The sequence below is a fragment of the Carcharodon carcharias genome, chromosome 6 (genome assembly GCF_017639515.1).
Source record: "Carcharodon carcharias isolate sCarCar2 chromosome 6, sCarCar2.pri, whole genome shotgun sequence".
In the NCBI taxonomy this organism is placed as follows: domain Eukaryota; kingdom Metazoa; phylum Chordata; class Chondrichthyes; order Lamniformes; family Lamnidae; genus Carcharodon; species Carcharodon carcharias.
This window is the reverse complement of record NC_054472.1, coordinates 75703286-75721237: the sequence shown is the minus strand read 5'-3', so window position 1 is coordinate 75721237 and position 17952 is coordinate 75703286. Positions and strand designations below refer to the sequence as shown.

The 17952-nt window shown below is 37.5% G+C and overlaps 1 protein-coding gene across 1 annotated transcript in view; it reads left to right on the top strand.

Annotated features, from left to right (window-relative positions):
- The window catches only part of zfhx4 (zinc finger homeobox 4), a 246299-nt gene that overhangs the window by 208127 nt on the left and 20220 nt on the right, over nt 1–17952 (top strand). The window contains exons 5-8 of the mRNA XM_041190045.1: nt 2908–3027; nt 10830–10963; nt 11546–11746; nt 16314–16434. Coding sequence (XP_041045979.1) covers nt 2908–3027; nt 10830–10963; nt 11546–11746; nt 16314–16434 — 576 coding nt within the window. The remainder of the gene's footprint in view (nt 1–2907; nt 3028–10829; nt 10964–11545; nt 11747–16313; nt 16435–17952) is intronic.

Below are 17952 nucleotides of genomic sequence, written 5' to 3'. Positions count from 1 at the left end.
TAGACTGCCATGTCCTCCTTCAGCCATTAATTTGATACACTTTAGTCTTTTCCTTGTAACCAGGGAAATATTACTTGATCATTCTTTTTAATTTCTGCAGTACATGACTTCATATTTAGCTATAGATGCAATGGGAAAAATCAGGGCTCTTTTTTAAATAAAAAGATGTAAAAACTGTGCAATTTCTTATCAAACCAGATAGGATTTTCTTTCTTTGGATTTTGTTTCATAATGAAAATACAAGCAGGATGTAAAATTTTAATGCACATAGGAGTCATTTTGAAAAATTACTGTATGTCTTTCGGAGGGCTTAAAGTATGTATATTTCCATAAACAGCTTCTAGTTTCTAATAAGCCTCTGTTGCTCTTTTACAAATATTTTCTTTTTGCTGCATTCAAACAAATAGATAAAAATATGTATCTGGTGAACAGTTTACCTCAGAGGTTTATTTGTTTGTGGCATGTTGGAATCCTCTAAAGTTATAGCCTCAGCACTGCTGTTTGCTATTAAGTTGATGGGGAGAGTCTATCCCACAGTTGCTCTGTGCTGCTGACATAAAGTCTTTGTTCACGTTCAGATTAGTCAAACTGTTGTGAGGGTCAGGCCAGGGTCAGACTCCATGATGATGTATAGGAGAACATGTCTGGGAATTTCTCTCGCTCTTAAAACACATACCAGAAAGGCAGAAGAGAGCCGAGCAAACTGACTGATGAGACCCAGATGATAGTTACTCTTACTGGGTTCATAATTTGCCTTTTAACACACCATGTTTTATTAATGTGTGCCGTGATAGCCTTGAAAATTTCATGTCCCCCGAAGGTAAGGACACTCCGTGACACTTCATTTCCTCGCCCACGGGAAATGGGTCAGTAAATCCAGTAAAAGAACAATGCATAAATTCCCAAGGATGAGAAAGAAAGGTCTTTCACCAGCTTTCTAAGGTTGTAGGGCCCGACACTGGATATGAGCTGTGTGTGCACTTGGCATTAACAGTCCTATCAGGTCATGATCACAGACTCACAGCAGCCCAAACTGTGCTCCCCTACCACCTTTACAAATACAGCCTTGTCCACCTACTGCGACCAGCGAGCTTGCAGAGTCTCTACTTTGATTAACAATCAGGGTCGGAAAATACTGAAACACTACCATTGAGACAAATAAGAGAAGTAGATGCAGTCCAATAGAGTTTGGAAACCAATTCTAATCAGTATGAACTGGGTTAATCTGTGCACATCAAGGTACAAATCAATTTAGATCAATCTGTTTTTAACACACCCTTGAGATGGATTAAAAGAGATCAGTTTAAAATGATCCCATTTCTTGTCTCTGTGTTAAGGCAAAACCTATTCATATCAAATCTAATACGCACAGCAAATAAATTGAATTGGTTTCAAATTGAAAAATAAAATTAAACAATCTGTACTTGTGTGTAAAAGCAAACATAGCATTTGTTATATGCATAGAATGTTTTAATCCACTGATTGAGCACAGCACTCAGGTTTATTATTTCTACATTTCAGAATTTTGGAATGCTGTCACCCAAAAGTCATCTGAGTGCTAAACTAGCAATTTTTGCAACCGGCTGCGGCATATGACAGGGAATATTTCACCCTGCTGTCAGAACACTATCAATAAAACATAGCATTCAGAGTGTGCTCATTTCTCCCCCTTCAATCACTATAGCATTTGCAATGAAAATGTTATGTTATATTTATTCCTGAGCTGATGTGTTGTGCATAAATGTAAAATGGGATAGTAATATGGAATGTAAGGGGTTAACTTGTCTTAGTCAGTTAACAAAAGCATTGCTTATCAAACAAGAACTGGGGGACTGTATCTCAGTGTGCTCAGGACCTGTTCACTTCCTCAGGGTCAATTCTTATGGTTATTAAGATTTTATGAATCTGATGAGTGCAGTCTTTTGCTTTGACCGACAGAATACTACGCCATTTTGTTTCCATCACCTAATTTGTTTAATTCCTACCGGGACTTGCAAATATGATTTTTATTTTGAAATGCAATGAACGCAGCATGCAGTGCTGTGGGAGTTACAGTCTGGTTATCTGGCATTACTCAGACTGCTAAAAATTCATTAAAATGTGACATCAACACAGTGAGAGACAAATGATCACAGGATGAAAAGGAACAGTGGGCATTTCATGGATTAGTGCTGCGCAACCCTAGCCATGCAGCTAACTGCATAAACAGATTAATCCAGCACGATTACAACTTGGAAGAATATATAACTATTTAAATTGGTGTCAGCTTTTGTATTTATAGATTTGGATATGGATATAGATGGAGTTGTGCAATGCATATGGTCTGTAGCAAACATTTTTAAATGGGTGTCAACTGAAAGTTGTTTGAGAGAATATTGTTTTATCTAAATGAGTGCCCCCTATAGACAATCATATTTTCTAAAATGAATCATACATTTTCCAATCAATGTTAAATGACCAAAAATCTAAATTAGCTAAATTTTCTATTCTGGCATTCAGTAAATGTTGTGCTTGACTGTATTCAATTATGTACTGTTGTTAAAATCCTGCCTACAAGTAAACTATACATTTTCTAGTATCATTCATATCAACAGATGTAGATATGTTTTATAATCATTTTTACAAATGCTGTGAGAAAACATCCAAAGTTTAACATTAATTAGATATCCAGACATGCAATTAACTACATTATTTTAGATATACCAGTGCTAAATAATATTTTACTTAGACTTAACCTTCCAATAACGAGTAAAAGCTTTGAAATTAGTACTGAGCTGCATATGGTATTTGTTTTATTTTTTACAATCTGTAAAGTATAGACTATGAAATAGAGTAAATGTTTCCCCTAAACAAAACCCTGCAGTTTGTAATCTGCTTTCCTAATCTCCCTCACATTTTTAATTGCAGATGAGCAGAGTGAAGACTCTGAAGGCCCTGGTAAAACCACTGTTTCAGCTGGTGCTTCTGATAACAAGGACAAAACTGAAAAAGACAACAAAGAAAACAAGAAGTCTGACAAAGACTCTGGTAATACTTGTAGATTTTGTCATTTTTCCACATTAAATTTTCTTTGATCTTAAAATTATTTGCACAGTTCCCCTCCCCCGTCTCAATTATATTCGTCACATGTGTGTTTTACATGTGATTTCTATCAGTAGCCTCACGCTGACCTATTTTTAATCATAACCATCTGACAGGATAGATGCGGATAAGTTGAAGAATATTACAGAATGGCCAGTGAGATTATTTTTTAATCAAATAAGTTTGCGTGCTTGTAATTTTAAGCGCCTTTCATTAATCTTTGCTGTACTTGTGATTCCTCTGATGACATATTAATTTTGCTTAAGCTAAGGATTAGATACCAATCATGTATTTTTTCCATTATGGTGAGGCATATCAGTATCACTGACCAGAGGCCTTTCAGCCTACTTATTTTTTAGTCATTTTCCTTAGTAATACAAAGCAGCCTTCTCTACCTGAGCAATAAATTCTGAATTAATGCTTTTTGCAGAAGTTGTCTTCCTATAATCGCATCTTGCATAAAACCAGCATCTGGTATAAATACCACAGGCTCTGTTCCTTATTTTATTTGGCGGATATTGCAGGATGCATGATTTGCTTTTTTTCGTCTTAGTTGGTATTTTTCTGATTTTTTTGTATCAAAGAGAAAACTGCAGTCAAGAATTAATATTACGTTAGCTGCTTTTGCAGCATATTAGGCAGTTAAATTATGTTGGATGCGGTGAAGCAGAAACACTGAAATAGGTTAAAAACTATTGGTTCCAGGTAGCCCTGTGTCTTTTTACGCACAGAAGATACACAAGCTCAAAAATGAGTCTGTGAAAATAAATACAAACTTTTTTTTAAAAAAAGGAACATCACAGCCTTGTGTGAAAATTAATAAGGGAATTTTAGTAAGCATTTACAAGTGGTAACTTTATTGATACAACAGCTAGTAGGCAGTTTCAATTCTAGCCAAATTGACTTGCACCAGGAAAATAGATTTTCGCCTGTTCAATTTAATTTGCACGACTTCAAAATCATTTCAGATTATGCAATATAGACCCTAGTAAAATAAAACCCAGTTAGGAGCTAAACCTTGTCATTTTGTGTTCTAGCATTAAAACACTTGTGTCACCATGTTGTTTGCATGCAAGTTTATCCCAGTAATTGGTACATTGGGATAATCAGGAAGCAGAATTCAAGCAGCTTTTTCTGAACTGAAAATTCATCTGGTGAAGCAGAACTCACCAATATCTCATTTATATTGGCATTTTAATCTAGCGTCACTTTAGATTAATTATAATCAGAATTGCATTTTCAATGCAAATGTATTAATCTGGATAAACTCCAGATTAGTTCTGCACTTCATTGATGTAATGTGTCTCTGACAGGGCTTAAGGGAACCGTTTTCATAATAACAGTATACACAAGTAAGATGTAAATTAACCTTCATTATTCCAAGCGAAATTACCATTAGACATATCTTAGTTTGTGAGCAAGCATTCCTTATTCACAAACATTAATTTATTTTTATTACTTCAAAATAATTTAGGTATGTACTAAGGAGGGAAACCATAATTCTTGATCTATTGAATTAAAACTAAAACATCAAGGACACAGACTTTATAAGGACAAATCTGATTTTATTTTGCAAGTTTTCTTTACGGCTAATCAAAGGCTTTGTAAAATACTCAAAAAATATTCTCACCCAACTGTAGGCATACCATTGCAAAGTTTGAGCTTTGGACTTGATGCATGACTTAGTTTGACATTAAAATGCTGCCATTTGAACTATGGGTCAGTAATGGTTAACCTACTTTTCCATCTCTGTATTTCACATCAATGACAAGAGATGTAAAATATAATAGAAAAGCACTACATCTGCTATTGTGTTCTATTTAACTGCAGTCATTTAAAATCTTTGAAACCAATTAACTAATGATGGACTGTAGTAGAGATTTAGTACTAAAATTCACATTGAACAATGTTTTAGATTTGGTGTTCCTGTAATGCTATGGATTAATAAACACTCTGGATCAGAAAATTTCGATAATTTTACAGTCAGCTTCTGAACTGTACAGAATGTTAATATTGTAGGTTAAAAACAAAAGAACCAATTTGCATTTTTGAAAGCCAAAAATGTCATACTGAACGCATCCAATTAAAGCTTTTTGTTGCATGAGGTGAATACTATGTAAATATGAAATTTGTGATGCTGTAAATTTAGTTAATACATTCAGCATGTCTGATGCAAAGGCACATCTCTCCTTGGATTAAATCCTTCCAAACATCATCACTTATAAGATTCAAAATAATATTTTAATATTCAGATTTTGAAATATTATTCTAAAATGTTTTATAATTAAATTGCAAGGATGCATGGTTTTGTTATACTTAAATGATATATCAATGTAACTTTACATTGTGCTGTCAATTGTATCTAAAAATTCAATGATTACGTTAATAATGGGGTCAGTGTTACAAAATAGTACAAATAAGTGAATTTTAATATTTTTTCAAATATGCAGTTAAGGACAGTGGTAATGGTTTTCTTAAATGGAAGTAGCTAACAGTCTACTACTTCTAATTAGCATCTCTAATTCTTTGCAACATGAGTATTTTAGCTGATTGGCCCCTAGAATTTTTCTTTCTCTTCTGTATTCCCTCTTTTAAATATTTAAACAGGCTGTTTGCTACTCTTACTTTGGATGCTCTCATTATCGGTTCAGTGATAATCCTATTAGCGTTTGAAATACATCACATTTGTTTTCAGATACTATATTAGTATTATTTGGCTCTTTGCATTACTGAGGCCTATAATGCTTGTGGATAATTCAGTACCGATTATTACTAACAAAAAAAGGCACTAACAATGATGGTTGAGATTTGGACATAAGTCACAGAATTAATTTAAGAAGTAGGCATTTGGATATAGGACATAATAGATGAATGTGTTTTATTTGTACCCACTAGACAATAATTGGAACTGTATACTAACTAGATGATTCTATGTTAATAGTGCCACATTATCTTCAAGTAGATAAGCAATGTCAGGGCTATTTTTGAAAATCAGATCTCGCAGACAGCAGCAATCAGCAACCAGGTTAATTGCCTGACTTGTAGACTAGATTCTTGCTGTGCAAATATCACACACCACATTTTGTTTTGTTGTAATTGACCAAGCAACCAGGATCATGAAGAACTTGTGTCAATCTGAGAAATATCATGTGGCAGCTACTTAGAATAGTGCATTATTGTTAGAGGTGAAAATAAAATGAGGTCAGAATACATACATAAGCAGAAACAATTTTGTGTGAAGGAATGTGACAGCAAGCTCTAAAGCTGAGTATTAAACATAATGTTAATAAAAATTAAATGTCAGCCATAAATGTAATATGTGCTGCTTAAGGACTTGCTTGTCAAAAGATAGCAGTTATGAAGTAAAAGTATTTGTCGGTAGACAAAAAGATAGGTATGATTTTTTTCTACTAATGATAGCTCTTGTCATGAAGACCTTACTAAGAACACGCAATAGGAATAATTTACGTATATTAGCATTTACATAGTGTCATCTGTTTAAAATAGCTTCACTGTCTTATATTTCATTTAAATAAATCAGTGTGTATTCATCACATAGTATATTCTTTTTATATACATTTTATATATATTATATATATTTTATGTAGTACCTGGCACCAATTAATTCCTCATATTCATTGCATTATGGGATATATTTTCACGACATTGTCCAATGATGCTGTCGTCACCTTCAAAATAATTCTGTTTCAAACTGACTGGAAGATGGTGAAAATTAAAAGTTAAAATTCAAAGTGCTTATAATAAAGAGCTAAAAAATATATCAGATGCTGAGCAGGGATGAGGTTGTAAAGGTTGGTAAATGTGCTTTTCTGTTTACCATGAGATGTATGTGTGTGACTTGCTTACCCAAAACCAGTGTAATATCCAGGCAGTTTGCTGTTGGAAAGAATACTGTGATAGGCTGGAAGATCAGCATTGCACGTCTGAGACTGATGTGCCTATTTTTTCTTTTTTATGACATAGAGCTGGCTAGACTTTTATTCCAAATATTTGTATCGCAGGTAACATATTACCAGATGTACGGTAGCATACGGGTTATGTTATTGGACTAGTAATTCGAAGCCTAGATGAGTGATCCGGGGACTTGAATTAAAATCCCACTATAGCAACTGGGAAATTTAAATTCAGATTAAATTAATCCGGAATAAAAAGCTTATATCTTTGCTAGTGACCATTAAATTATCAAGTTGTTGTTAAAACGGTTCAGTAATGTCCTTTAGGGAAGGAAATCTGCTGCCCGTACCTGGTCTGAACAATGTGTGATTCCAGGCCCACAGCAGTGCCCTTCGAAATGTTCTAGCAAGCCACTCAGTTGTACCAAACAGCTACAACAATGTATAAGAAGAATAAAATTTGAAGGTGGATAACCCAGCATTGACCTAGGTATCAGCAACACCACTACTAACCTAGCTTCCCAAACTTGAAGGCCACAGCTGCTAGATTGTGGAAGGTGGTGAAATAATTAAGGAATAAACCTGCTTCTTCTCATTCTCACCAATCTACCTGTTACACAGGCATCTGTCCATGACAGTATTGGTAGCAATGGCCATTGCACAGTCCTTGTAGAGTCGAAGTCCCATCTTCACACTGAGCATACTGTCCATCATGTTGTGAAGTACTACTGCCAGGCTAAATGGGATACATTTTGAACAGATCTAGCAGATCAAAACTCGGCATTTGTGAGGCACTGTGGGCCATCAGCAATAGCAGAATCGTGTTCCACCACAATTTGTTACCTCGTAGATCGGCGTAATGCTCACTCGACTCAGGCCAGGGGGAACAATCCTGGTTTGATAAGAAGTGCAGAAGAGCATGCCAGGAGCAGCACCAGGCATACCCAAAAATGAGCTGCCAACTTGGCAAAGCTACAATACAGGACTGCAAGCATGCTAACTGGTGGAAGCAGCATGCTACAAACAGAGCTAAGCAATCTCACAACCAGCAGATCAGTCAAAGCTCTGCAGTCCCGCCATATCCAATTGTGAATGGTGACGAATAATTAAAAAACTAATGGGAGGAGGAGGCTCCATGAACATCTTCATCCTCAATGACGGCAGAATCTAGTGTATGAGTGCAAAAACAAGGCTGAAGTGCAAGTGCAGAGTGGATAATCCATCTTGGCCTCCTCCTGAAGTCTTCAGTCTTCAGTCACTTCGACTCACTGATTAAAAGAAACAGCTGAGTGCACTGAATATAACACAAGCTATGACCCTATCAGCATCTCAACTGTACTCCTTAAGACTTGTGCTCCATAACTAGCCAAGTAATTCCAGTACAGCTACGACACTGGCATCTTCTCAAAAAAGTGGAATATTGCCTAGGTATGTTCTGTCCACAAAAGCAGGACAAATCCAATCTGGCCAATTACCACCCCATTAGTTTACTCTCAGTTATCAGCAAATTAATGAAAGACATCATCGACAGTGCTGTCAAGGAGCACTTACTCACCAACAAGCTCACTGTTGCTCAGTTTGGGTTCTATCTGACTAACCAGCTCCAGACCTCAGTACATTCTTGGTCCAAACATGGACAAGAGCTGAATTCAAGAGGTGAGGTGAACATGGCTGCCCTTGGCGTCAAGGCAGCATTTGACGAAATGTGGTATCAAGGAACCCTGGTAAAATTGGGGTCAATGGGAATCAGGAGAAAACTCCCCACTGGTTGGAGTCACACCTAGCAAAAAGGTTCTTGGAGGCCAATCATCTCAGCCCCAAGACATTGCTGCAGAAGTTCCTCAGGGTGGTATCCTAGGCCCAACCATCAGCTGGTTCATCAATGACCTCCACTCCATCATAATATCAGAAATGAGGGTGCTCACTGATGATCTGACATGCAGTAAGACCTGGACAGCATTTGGGCTTGGGCTGACAAGTGGCAAGTAACAGTTGTGTCACCCAAGTGCCAGATAATGAATATCTCCCTCAAGGGGGAGTATAACCATATCTCATTGACAGTCAATAGCATTACCATCATCAAATCCCCCACCATCAACATCTTGAGGATCACCATTGACTAAAAACATGACGGGGCCAGCCACATAAATACTGCGATGACAGGAGCAGGTCTGAGGTTGGGTTTCCACAGTGACTAACTCACCCCCTGACTCCCAAAAGCCACTTCACTATTTACAAGACACGAGTCAGAAGTTTGTTGGAATACCTTCCACTTGCTGGATGAGAACAGCTCCAACAACATATAAGAAGCTCAGCAATATATAGGACGATGCAGCCTACCTGATTAGCATTCAATCCACCACCTTAAATATTCACTCTGTTCACTCATATGGCTGCATCGTGTACTGTCTACAAGATTCACCGTAGCAAATTGCCAAGGCTTTTTCAACAGTGCTTCCCAAACCCATGACCTCTACAAACTTGAATAAGGCTGGCAAGGGAACACCAACACCACTTCAAAGTTTCCTTCCAAGTCACATACCATCCCAGCTTGGAAATACATCGATGCTCCTTCATCGTCACTGGGTTCAAATCCTGGAACTCCCTATCTTCACAACTTTGTCTCTAGTGAGTTCAAAAAGGCAGCTCAGCATCACCTTCTCAAAGATAATTGTGAATGTCCAATAAATACTGACCATACCATTGGTGGCCACAGCCCATGAATGAAGAAGAATTAAGCTTGAATTTTACGTAGTAGAATGGCCTTCATTACTAGGGTAAAAAAATGACCACCAATAAGTATCTAAGTGGTATGAACATTTAGTATTGTTTTGCACATAAAAACATAGTTAATGTTTACATGTTGAATGCAGTGTTTTGAACTGTACCAGATTGAAATCCAGGTTGCTGAGCTTATTAAATTGTAATATTAATTAATTTTCCAAGCTAGCAAGAAGTTAACAAAACAACTCAGAAGCAATTATTAAGTTTATTATGTTGTTCTGTTTTTGCAATTCTTTGTGTAAGCTTGTGAAAGAAGAAGAATTTCTTGTTAAAATTCAATTTTATGCTGTCACTAAATTCTTAGACTCAAATATATAAAATATTTTGGCTTTTTTAAAATTTACACTTCTGTATGTTTTCCATCATCTTTGAGTATTGCAGTTCCCTTGAACTGACAGTCAGTGTAGCTCTGTGTCTTGTGGCTTCTGTACAACAAAATTAATTTGGATGTTATTTGCTAAAATATCAAAGCTAAGAAACTAGTTTAATAGAATTACTAGAATATTGTGCTGTCAGTGTGTAATAAGAAATTACTGAATGCAAGGGTGACATTCTTTTGCACACTTAGCTGGTAAGAAGGAGTTCTGATGATTTCAGACAATGGAGTTTCTTTGTTCAACCAGTAGGAGGTGCTTATAACCTGCTATCAAGACACAACTGTGGCACCAGTTGAGCTAAAGCCAAATAAATATTGGGAGCACTATTTATGCATGAAGATAAATTAATTTCTTTAATTTGAAGAGAAATCGTTTGATTTATTCTGCTACTTTGCTGCTGTTCTTTCCTTTCTCCAGAAATGGTGAATAGTGAACAAAGCAGTGTGGCAGGCTGGTTGCTACTAGATAGGCTAAAAGGGACTGCTTACATCTCTGGGAGTATATTTGTAAGAAAATGGAAACATTAGAGAGCTTGCCTCTTTACATGATGAGCTAAATCTAAATAGCCTGCTCACCAGTTTTTAATAAAAGTGAAGGACATAACAGGTTTTTGTGTGCTGAATTGCAGTTCATGAGCACATTCATATGCTGATAAGTCATATTCTCTTCACAGGGACAATTACGCTATGTACAGAACCTCAAGAAAGCTCTCTAGTGGGAGACCGGTCACTGCCGCAGGGGGGAGATGATGACCTTGCTTCCAAGAGACCCCGGTCAGATGGTAGCAGCAAACCCAGTCAGGAGCAGGTAAGAGATAAAAGGGGATTTTCTATCAGTTGTTTTTTTTTCCTTTTATGGTCTGTTTTCTTTATCATTTTCCCCCTGATGAATTGCTCACTAAATAGTTCCCAGCAAATTATCTATGAAAGATTTATTTACAAATATTCAATCTGTCTAGAGTTACCTTTGCTGTATCTTGACATAAAGTGTTCTGAAACAAAATCACTCAAGGTGAAATTGTCTTAATTTTTGAAACAGTATGAAAAGGAGTCCATCTGAGAGTACTGAAAATAGCAACTTATATAAAAGTCTAAATTTTCACAAGAATAAGGATAAAACTATTTGAAATCTTACTGTGAAAAGTAAGGACAAGTTGATTAGCCACTTTTTCTTTGTTATAAAGCTGACCCTGTTGACATGAAGGATTAAACATTGTATTTAGGATTAAACATTGTATTCAATTTAACTTCATGTTTTATGAATGCACTCATAATTTCTCACTGCAAAATGAAATGATACGGCTATCTTAGAAAGCAGAACAGAGAAACCTTGCGTGCTGTATACCACCAGTTTTTAATATAAGTTTTATTAAATGCTATTTGGTTACAGCTCTACCAGTGCCCCTACTGTAATTATAACAGTAAGGATGGAAACAGGATCCAGATGCATGTCATGTCCCAGCATTCCATGCAGCCAGTCATCTGCTGCCCTCTCTGTCAGGATGTTCTCAGCAACAAGATTCATCTACAGCTCCACCTGACCCACTTGCACAGCGTGGCACCTGATTGCGTGGAGAAGCTACTTATGACTGTAAGCAGTTTAAAATGTATCTCAGTCAAGCAGTTTTTGGCTTCAGAACTGGAAATTGAAATCCATCATTATTTGAAATATAAGCTTGAGAGTTTATTGCCCTTTTCAGAACAAAATGTATTCATGTTGTGATTTATGCTGTAAGATAATTACTAATTTACTTTTAGATGAACTGTGCTGCCTCTTAAGCATAATATGTTACGAGTGGTTGACATACTGATCCACATTTTCCCATTTAGAAATAAAATAGCAATAGGGTTGTGAACTAAAAGAATATATATTCTTACACATTAGGAATAAATGTTTCTGATTTCTACATAGTACATTTCATACTACATAGCTTTTTAAGACTATTCTAATGAATTTGGAAAGGAAATGCATCCATAGGAGAAAGCAAGCAAAATAACAAGACCCATGATGCGGTTGCTGAAGAAACAGATTAAAAGTCACCTAGGAAATGAGCAGGATTTAAAGAATAATAGTGGCACAGAGTTGTGAGTACTAGTGGTTATTTAAAAGGCAGTTGAAGATATTTGTAATGAGCATTCAAAAAGGTAAAATGTCAAGAGCAAAGTAAGCTATAGACAGCAGCAAGACGGATTCAATAAAATCTTTTAGCTGCATGTAAGGAAACAATGCTTTGAAGATGAGATGGGACAATTTATGTAGAAGTGTAAAGAAAGGGATAAAGAGAAGTAACAGATGTATGGTGTGAATTATTTAGGTGTCATTCGTGCCTCAGTGACACCATATAGCCTCCAAGTGAGAATTGTGTGGCTTCAAGTCCCAATTCAGAGCTAAGCACTTAATCCAGGTTCAGTACACTAAGAGTTTACTGTTGTGAAAATACTAAAAAATATATAATGTCTTTACAGCACCGAACCCCACGAGTACACAAGCATTAGGAGCAGGAGTGGACCATTTGGCCCTTCAAGCCTGCTCCTCCAATCGATCTGACTGTTGTCTCAACTCCACTTTCCTGTCTGCCCCCATAACCCTTGACTCCCTTGTCAATCAAAGATCTATTCAACTCAGCCTTGAATATATTCAATGACCCAGGGTCCATTGTTCTCTGGGGAAGAGAATTCCACAGACCATCTGAGAGAAAAAAGTTCTCCTCATCTCAGTCTCAAATGGGAGACCCCTAATTTTTAAACTGTGCTCCTAGTTCTATAATCCTCCACAAAGGGAAATGTCCTCCCAGCATCCACCCTGTCAAGTCCCCTCAGGATCTTATACGTTTCAATAAGATCACCTCTCATTCTTCTAAACTCTAACAAGTATGGGCCCAACCACCTGAGCTTTTCCTCATAAGCTAACCCTTTCATTCCAGGAATCAGTCGAGTACATCCTGAAATCTTCATGAAGTTAGTGCTTTTAGAAGTTTCATAGGGCTGCATTTTATGGTTGCCCTATGGGTGGGCCACTCCCCTCGCTTACGTAAAATATGGCACGATGAAGTTGTGTCAGAAATCTGAAGTCATCCTGCCAGCCTGATAATATGGAAGGTCAGTAGGTTCTGAAATCGGAAGCCCACCTGCCCTCCCAGAAGGAAAAAACTGTTCGGACCAGTAGTCTTATTTCTCCAGTATTAATGGCGTTCCATTTAAGGTATACAAGACTAGTTCAGACCAGTATTCTTATTTCCCAGTTTTTACTGTTTTTCATCCTCCTGGGCTTTTGAAAAAAAAAAACAATTTACAAGCTATTGAGCTTGTTAAAAAGCCAATCAACTGCAATTTTTCATTGCCCACTCTATTGTGAGTTACACTGGAAACATGTTGGGAGTGAGTTATGTCAGGTATGTGAAAGTGGCACCAGGGTAGATGAAAAGGCCTGCAAACAGGATCATGTCTGCTTGTAGCAGCAGAGTCTGTTGCTGACGGTGGCAGCGTTTGGCTGTTAGTAGACTTCATTTGTTCACTTTTTAGAGGCTGACATAAAAGTTAAAGAGAGAGTGAGAAGGAAGGGGGCCTTTAAATTCGTGGCTGGAACCAATTCACAACCTAACCCCTCTCACGCTGGATGTCCTACCCTAGATGCGTGATTGGGTGCAGAGCCTCTCTTCACAATGCTAATTATCTGGTATTTCCACCAGCTGGCCTCTAATTGGTTGGCCGCACTTAATTTAACTTCCTGAAATGGCAGGGGTGGGAATTCCCATCTACGGGGCATTTTATGCACACTATCAATATTCAGGTCACAATAAGTAGTCAGCGTAGATTTAGAAGCAATAGGTTGCACCTACTGGATCCTTTAAGGAAATATCCAGATTAATTGGTAAATACTGTTCATACAATTTATTTTGGATTTTTGGGAGATTAGGCCGGGGAATTTCCTCACAGCTGTTCCCTCAGTTTCGTCAGTGGAAACCCCAGAAGCAGGAGGAAATTCCTGCTCTCATTGTACCAATAGCAAATTAACTGGCCAATTAAAAATTCACCAATAAAAAGCTGAAAGTGAGAGAGAGCCTCTACCTCAGTGACTCATGGGCCTGTATTTTTCTGCTTCCATCCATGCCAAAACAAAGGCAAGAGGCAATTTTAAAATGGCAGGCAGGACCCAACTCTGGGATTCCCACTCCCATTCCCAGTGTGTGGCATTTTATGGTGCCAAGATAAGCATGCAAGCCTGCACTCAACAATTCTGCCCTTGCCTACCTCATTGCAGGGCTGGGCATTTTAGACCCCCAGCTATTTTCATGGAGTTGGAGCGGTTATTGGAGGAGACACGGTTCATGGTATGCCCCTTCATATACCCCTGCAGTATAATTGCCTGTGCTTCATTCCTACTGATCAAATCAAGTTCAGAGGAGAATGATAAGAGTAACTGCAGCTTTTGAGGCTTCTAGTTAGGAAGAGAAAATCATAGAAGTAAACTTTCTTTTTGGAGAAAAGTTGAAGAAATGCATGATCCAGCTCCTTAAATTTCCAAATGGAGTAGATAATGTTGATTTAAGATTGGTACTTGGACTCTAACTTGGACTGAAAGTGCCAATGTAGATAATAGAAGTGGAGCCTTAAGCAAGACTAGAGATTATAAAAATGCAAAATACTGCAGATGCTTGAAATCTGCACTAAAAATAGAAAATGCTGGAAACACTCAGCAGGACAGGCAGCATTACTGGAGAGAGAGATAGAGTTAATGTTTAAGGTCAATAATCTTTCGACGGAACTTAGATATTTTTTCACTGCAGAGTAATTGATATGCGGAGTAGAGCCCCACAAAAATAAATAATGTTGATCATTTCTTTTACCAAGGAAAACATAGATTAATTAATGACAGCCAACATAGATTTGTTGGTGGCAAATTGTGCCTGACAAAATTGATTGAGTTCTTCAATAAAGTAATGGAGAGGGTTGATAAAGATAGTGCAGTTCATGTTGTGTATGTGGATTTTCAAAAGATAGTTTGATAAAATGCCACTTTAATAGTCTCATTAGCAAAATGGAAGCCCATAGAATAAAGGGACATTGGCGACATGGATAAGTGACGGCAAGTTGAGAGTAGTGATGAACAGCTGTTTGTCAGACTGGAACATGTCTGTAAGGAACGACTGCCAAATTTCAGGCCACAGCTGACTGCTACTGTCTCTGTGTATGTACAAGCTATATATGGCATGGTACAGCAAATTATACAACTCAACATCTGCCCTCCTGCTGACCTAAACACTGGCAGGTTCCCACAGTCTTTCTAAAGTAGGTTTTCCAGGTTTCATAGAATAATTGGTGGCATTTTGGCAAGTACAGCCATACAGGCAGCTTTGCCTCTTGATGTAGTTATGACTTATCTTATGGGGTCACAAGTGAAGCATGGCATGCTGTGACTGGCATTTTTTTAAAAAAAAAACTTTGCTACATATCTATAAGTCTTCTGACACACTATCCTTTGATAAGATGAGCCCCAACAAGCTAAGCATCCACCACAGAAAACCATGTCAGCTCTCTGTATAGATGCAGCGTGCTAGGTGTGAGCAGAAGAATGTGCAATGCCTCTTGGTCAGGCTGGCATGCCTGGTATTGCTCCACAGATATGATGACTCTTCCTCTGAGCACATCAATTCAGAGAATCCATATTGCTAATCCTTTCAGTACCAATAAACAGATCGACTCCATACCAGAACCCACCTATCCACCCTACCCCTTCCCTGCTCCCCACTTTCTGGAAAATATGATTGACAACACCGGCATTAATTGGGTCCAACTAAATCCCACTCCATTTCCTGACCTAGCTAACATCTATATTGAAGTACAAACAGGAGGTCAAAATTGATTCCCATTTGTTCTGACAATTAATGTTTTTTTTTGTTTGAATATATTAAATGAAATACAGCACACAGAAAATGTTTTGGTTATTGGCTAATTTAAAGATGGGACAAATAGAAATTCCTCTACCTGCATCAATCCCATTGGCAAGATTCCTTCTCACCATGATTTTCCTTTCATTAAATGAAATACATTGATTGAATTCCATCAAAATGTGTACATTTTGCTTTAATAAATGCAGTCATTGTATGTAATATTCATACTGCTTTATTACAGAGTCTCTTTGTGCATTTCTTTTAAAGGTGTCTGTTCCAGATGGGGTGAACCCCAACAGTATATTGCCTTCAACTGGTTCTGAGAAAATGCAATGTTTCCTGAGCAATACTGCAGCTGTAACCACAGAGGAATCATGTAAATCATCCGGTAAGCCTTCATTGAAATGATAGTTGGCTTTGCAAATATTTTATTGTTTGTATGAGAATGGTTTAACAATAGACCCATTTGGTAAATTTGAAATTTGAATGTTAAACATTATTTTCTCTGCCAAATGCCCCAAATGTGCTTTAACAACACATTTACACTGGGAAGAGTTGGGCTTTGTGTCACAAGGGGATGCTCTTTTTTGCCACTAGCAGCAAGGTGTGTACTTATTTACTCTGTATAAGGGGTCCTCACTTCTCAAAGCACAAGAATGCAAGCAAGAGGGTTGAGTTCAAAGGACAGTCGAAGCCTTTGTGGTATTCTGGACCGTTCATTAAAATAATTGCATTTCATAACAGGACCAGAAAGTATGCAGAAGTGTTCCCATTTTACCAATATCTCTCCAGAATTTCTAATAGATCTACTAAATGCTCCAGAGTTTGTGCAATATTTTAAGTGCATGAAATTGAAGTCACCTTCCTATACCTGGCCAAGGTGTTGGTTTCCATACCATTTCTGTTTCCATCCATTTGAGAGGGTCTTTGAGGCTTAGTTTATCTTTTAAAAAACCCACTGTCATTATAGTTTGCAGAACGCCGCTAGGTCTTGGAGAGAGTGTTTGTTTTGGATGTGAAATGTATCAAGTAACAGCTGAAAGATGATAATCTGGACTTTGCAGTAAAGTTGCACAAGCCTATAAATAATGTTCAGGTTGTGAATCTGAAAATTAGTGTTCTCAAAGAATTCTGACAGGACCAATGGATTTTCAATAAGAATCCAGATATATTTATAGCATTAGAATGGCTATAGATATTTCCAGAACCCTTCTGATTTCTTGTGGTGGTTAGTGGAGCTGAGGTGGGGGGAATGTAGAGTTGTCATCCATATACAACGTTTACTTCCAATCTCAGCTATAGGTTTCACAACTATCTTTAGGCTACAGCTTCTCAGGAGTTGAACAAGTTTGTATTAGCATCTATGTTTAGAAGGTTGAGTTTCCCTTTACTTATGGAGCTACAAATGACTGAGATATGTTAGTGGTCACTTACTTTCCTGTAGCAATTTGGAAATGTACTTCTCAGAGTTACTGCATTGGTATGTCAGGACACTGAAAGGGTTTGGAATAAATATTCCAAATATCGTCAGCAGACACACAAGTTGAGGGGGTGGCGGGGAAGAAGGAGTTATCTTCGTAGAAAATCAAAAATATGCGTTTTATGTTATGCCCATTTTATGAAGTCCATTTCTAGGTAATCCATTGGATATGAAAGGTTTTTGGACATCTTTGATGATGTAAGGTACTTCCTATGTCAATTTGACTGCTGCCTCTGCGTCAGGATATCAAAGGTTAAAATCACATCTCAGTAATTGAGTATCATAATCTCAACTATTAATTCAGTGCAGTACTCAGAGAGTCCTGAATTTTGGTTGAGACATTAAACTGAGACCCTGGTAGACATGAAATGTCCCAATGTAGTTTTCCATCCCAGCACTGGATTTATAATTAGGAGCAAGACCTGC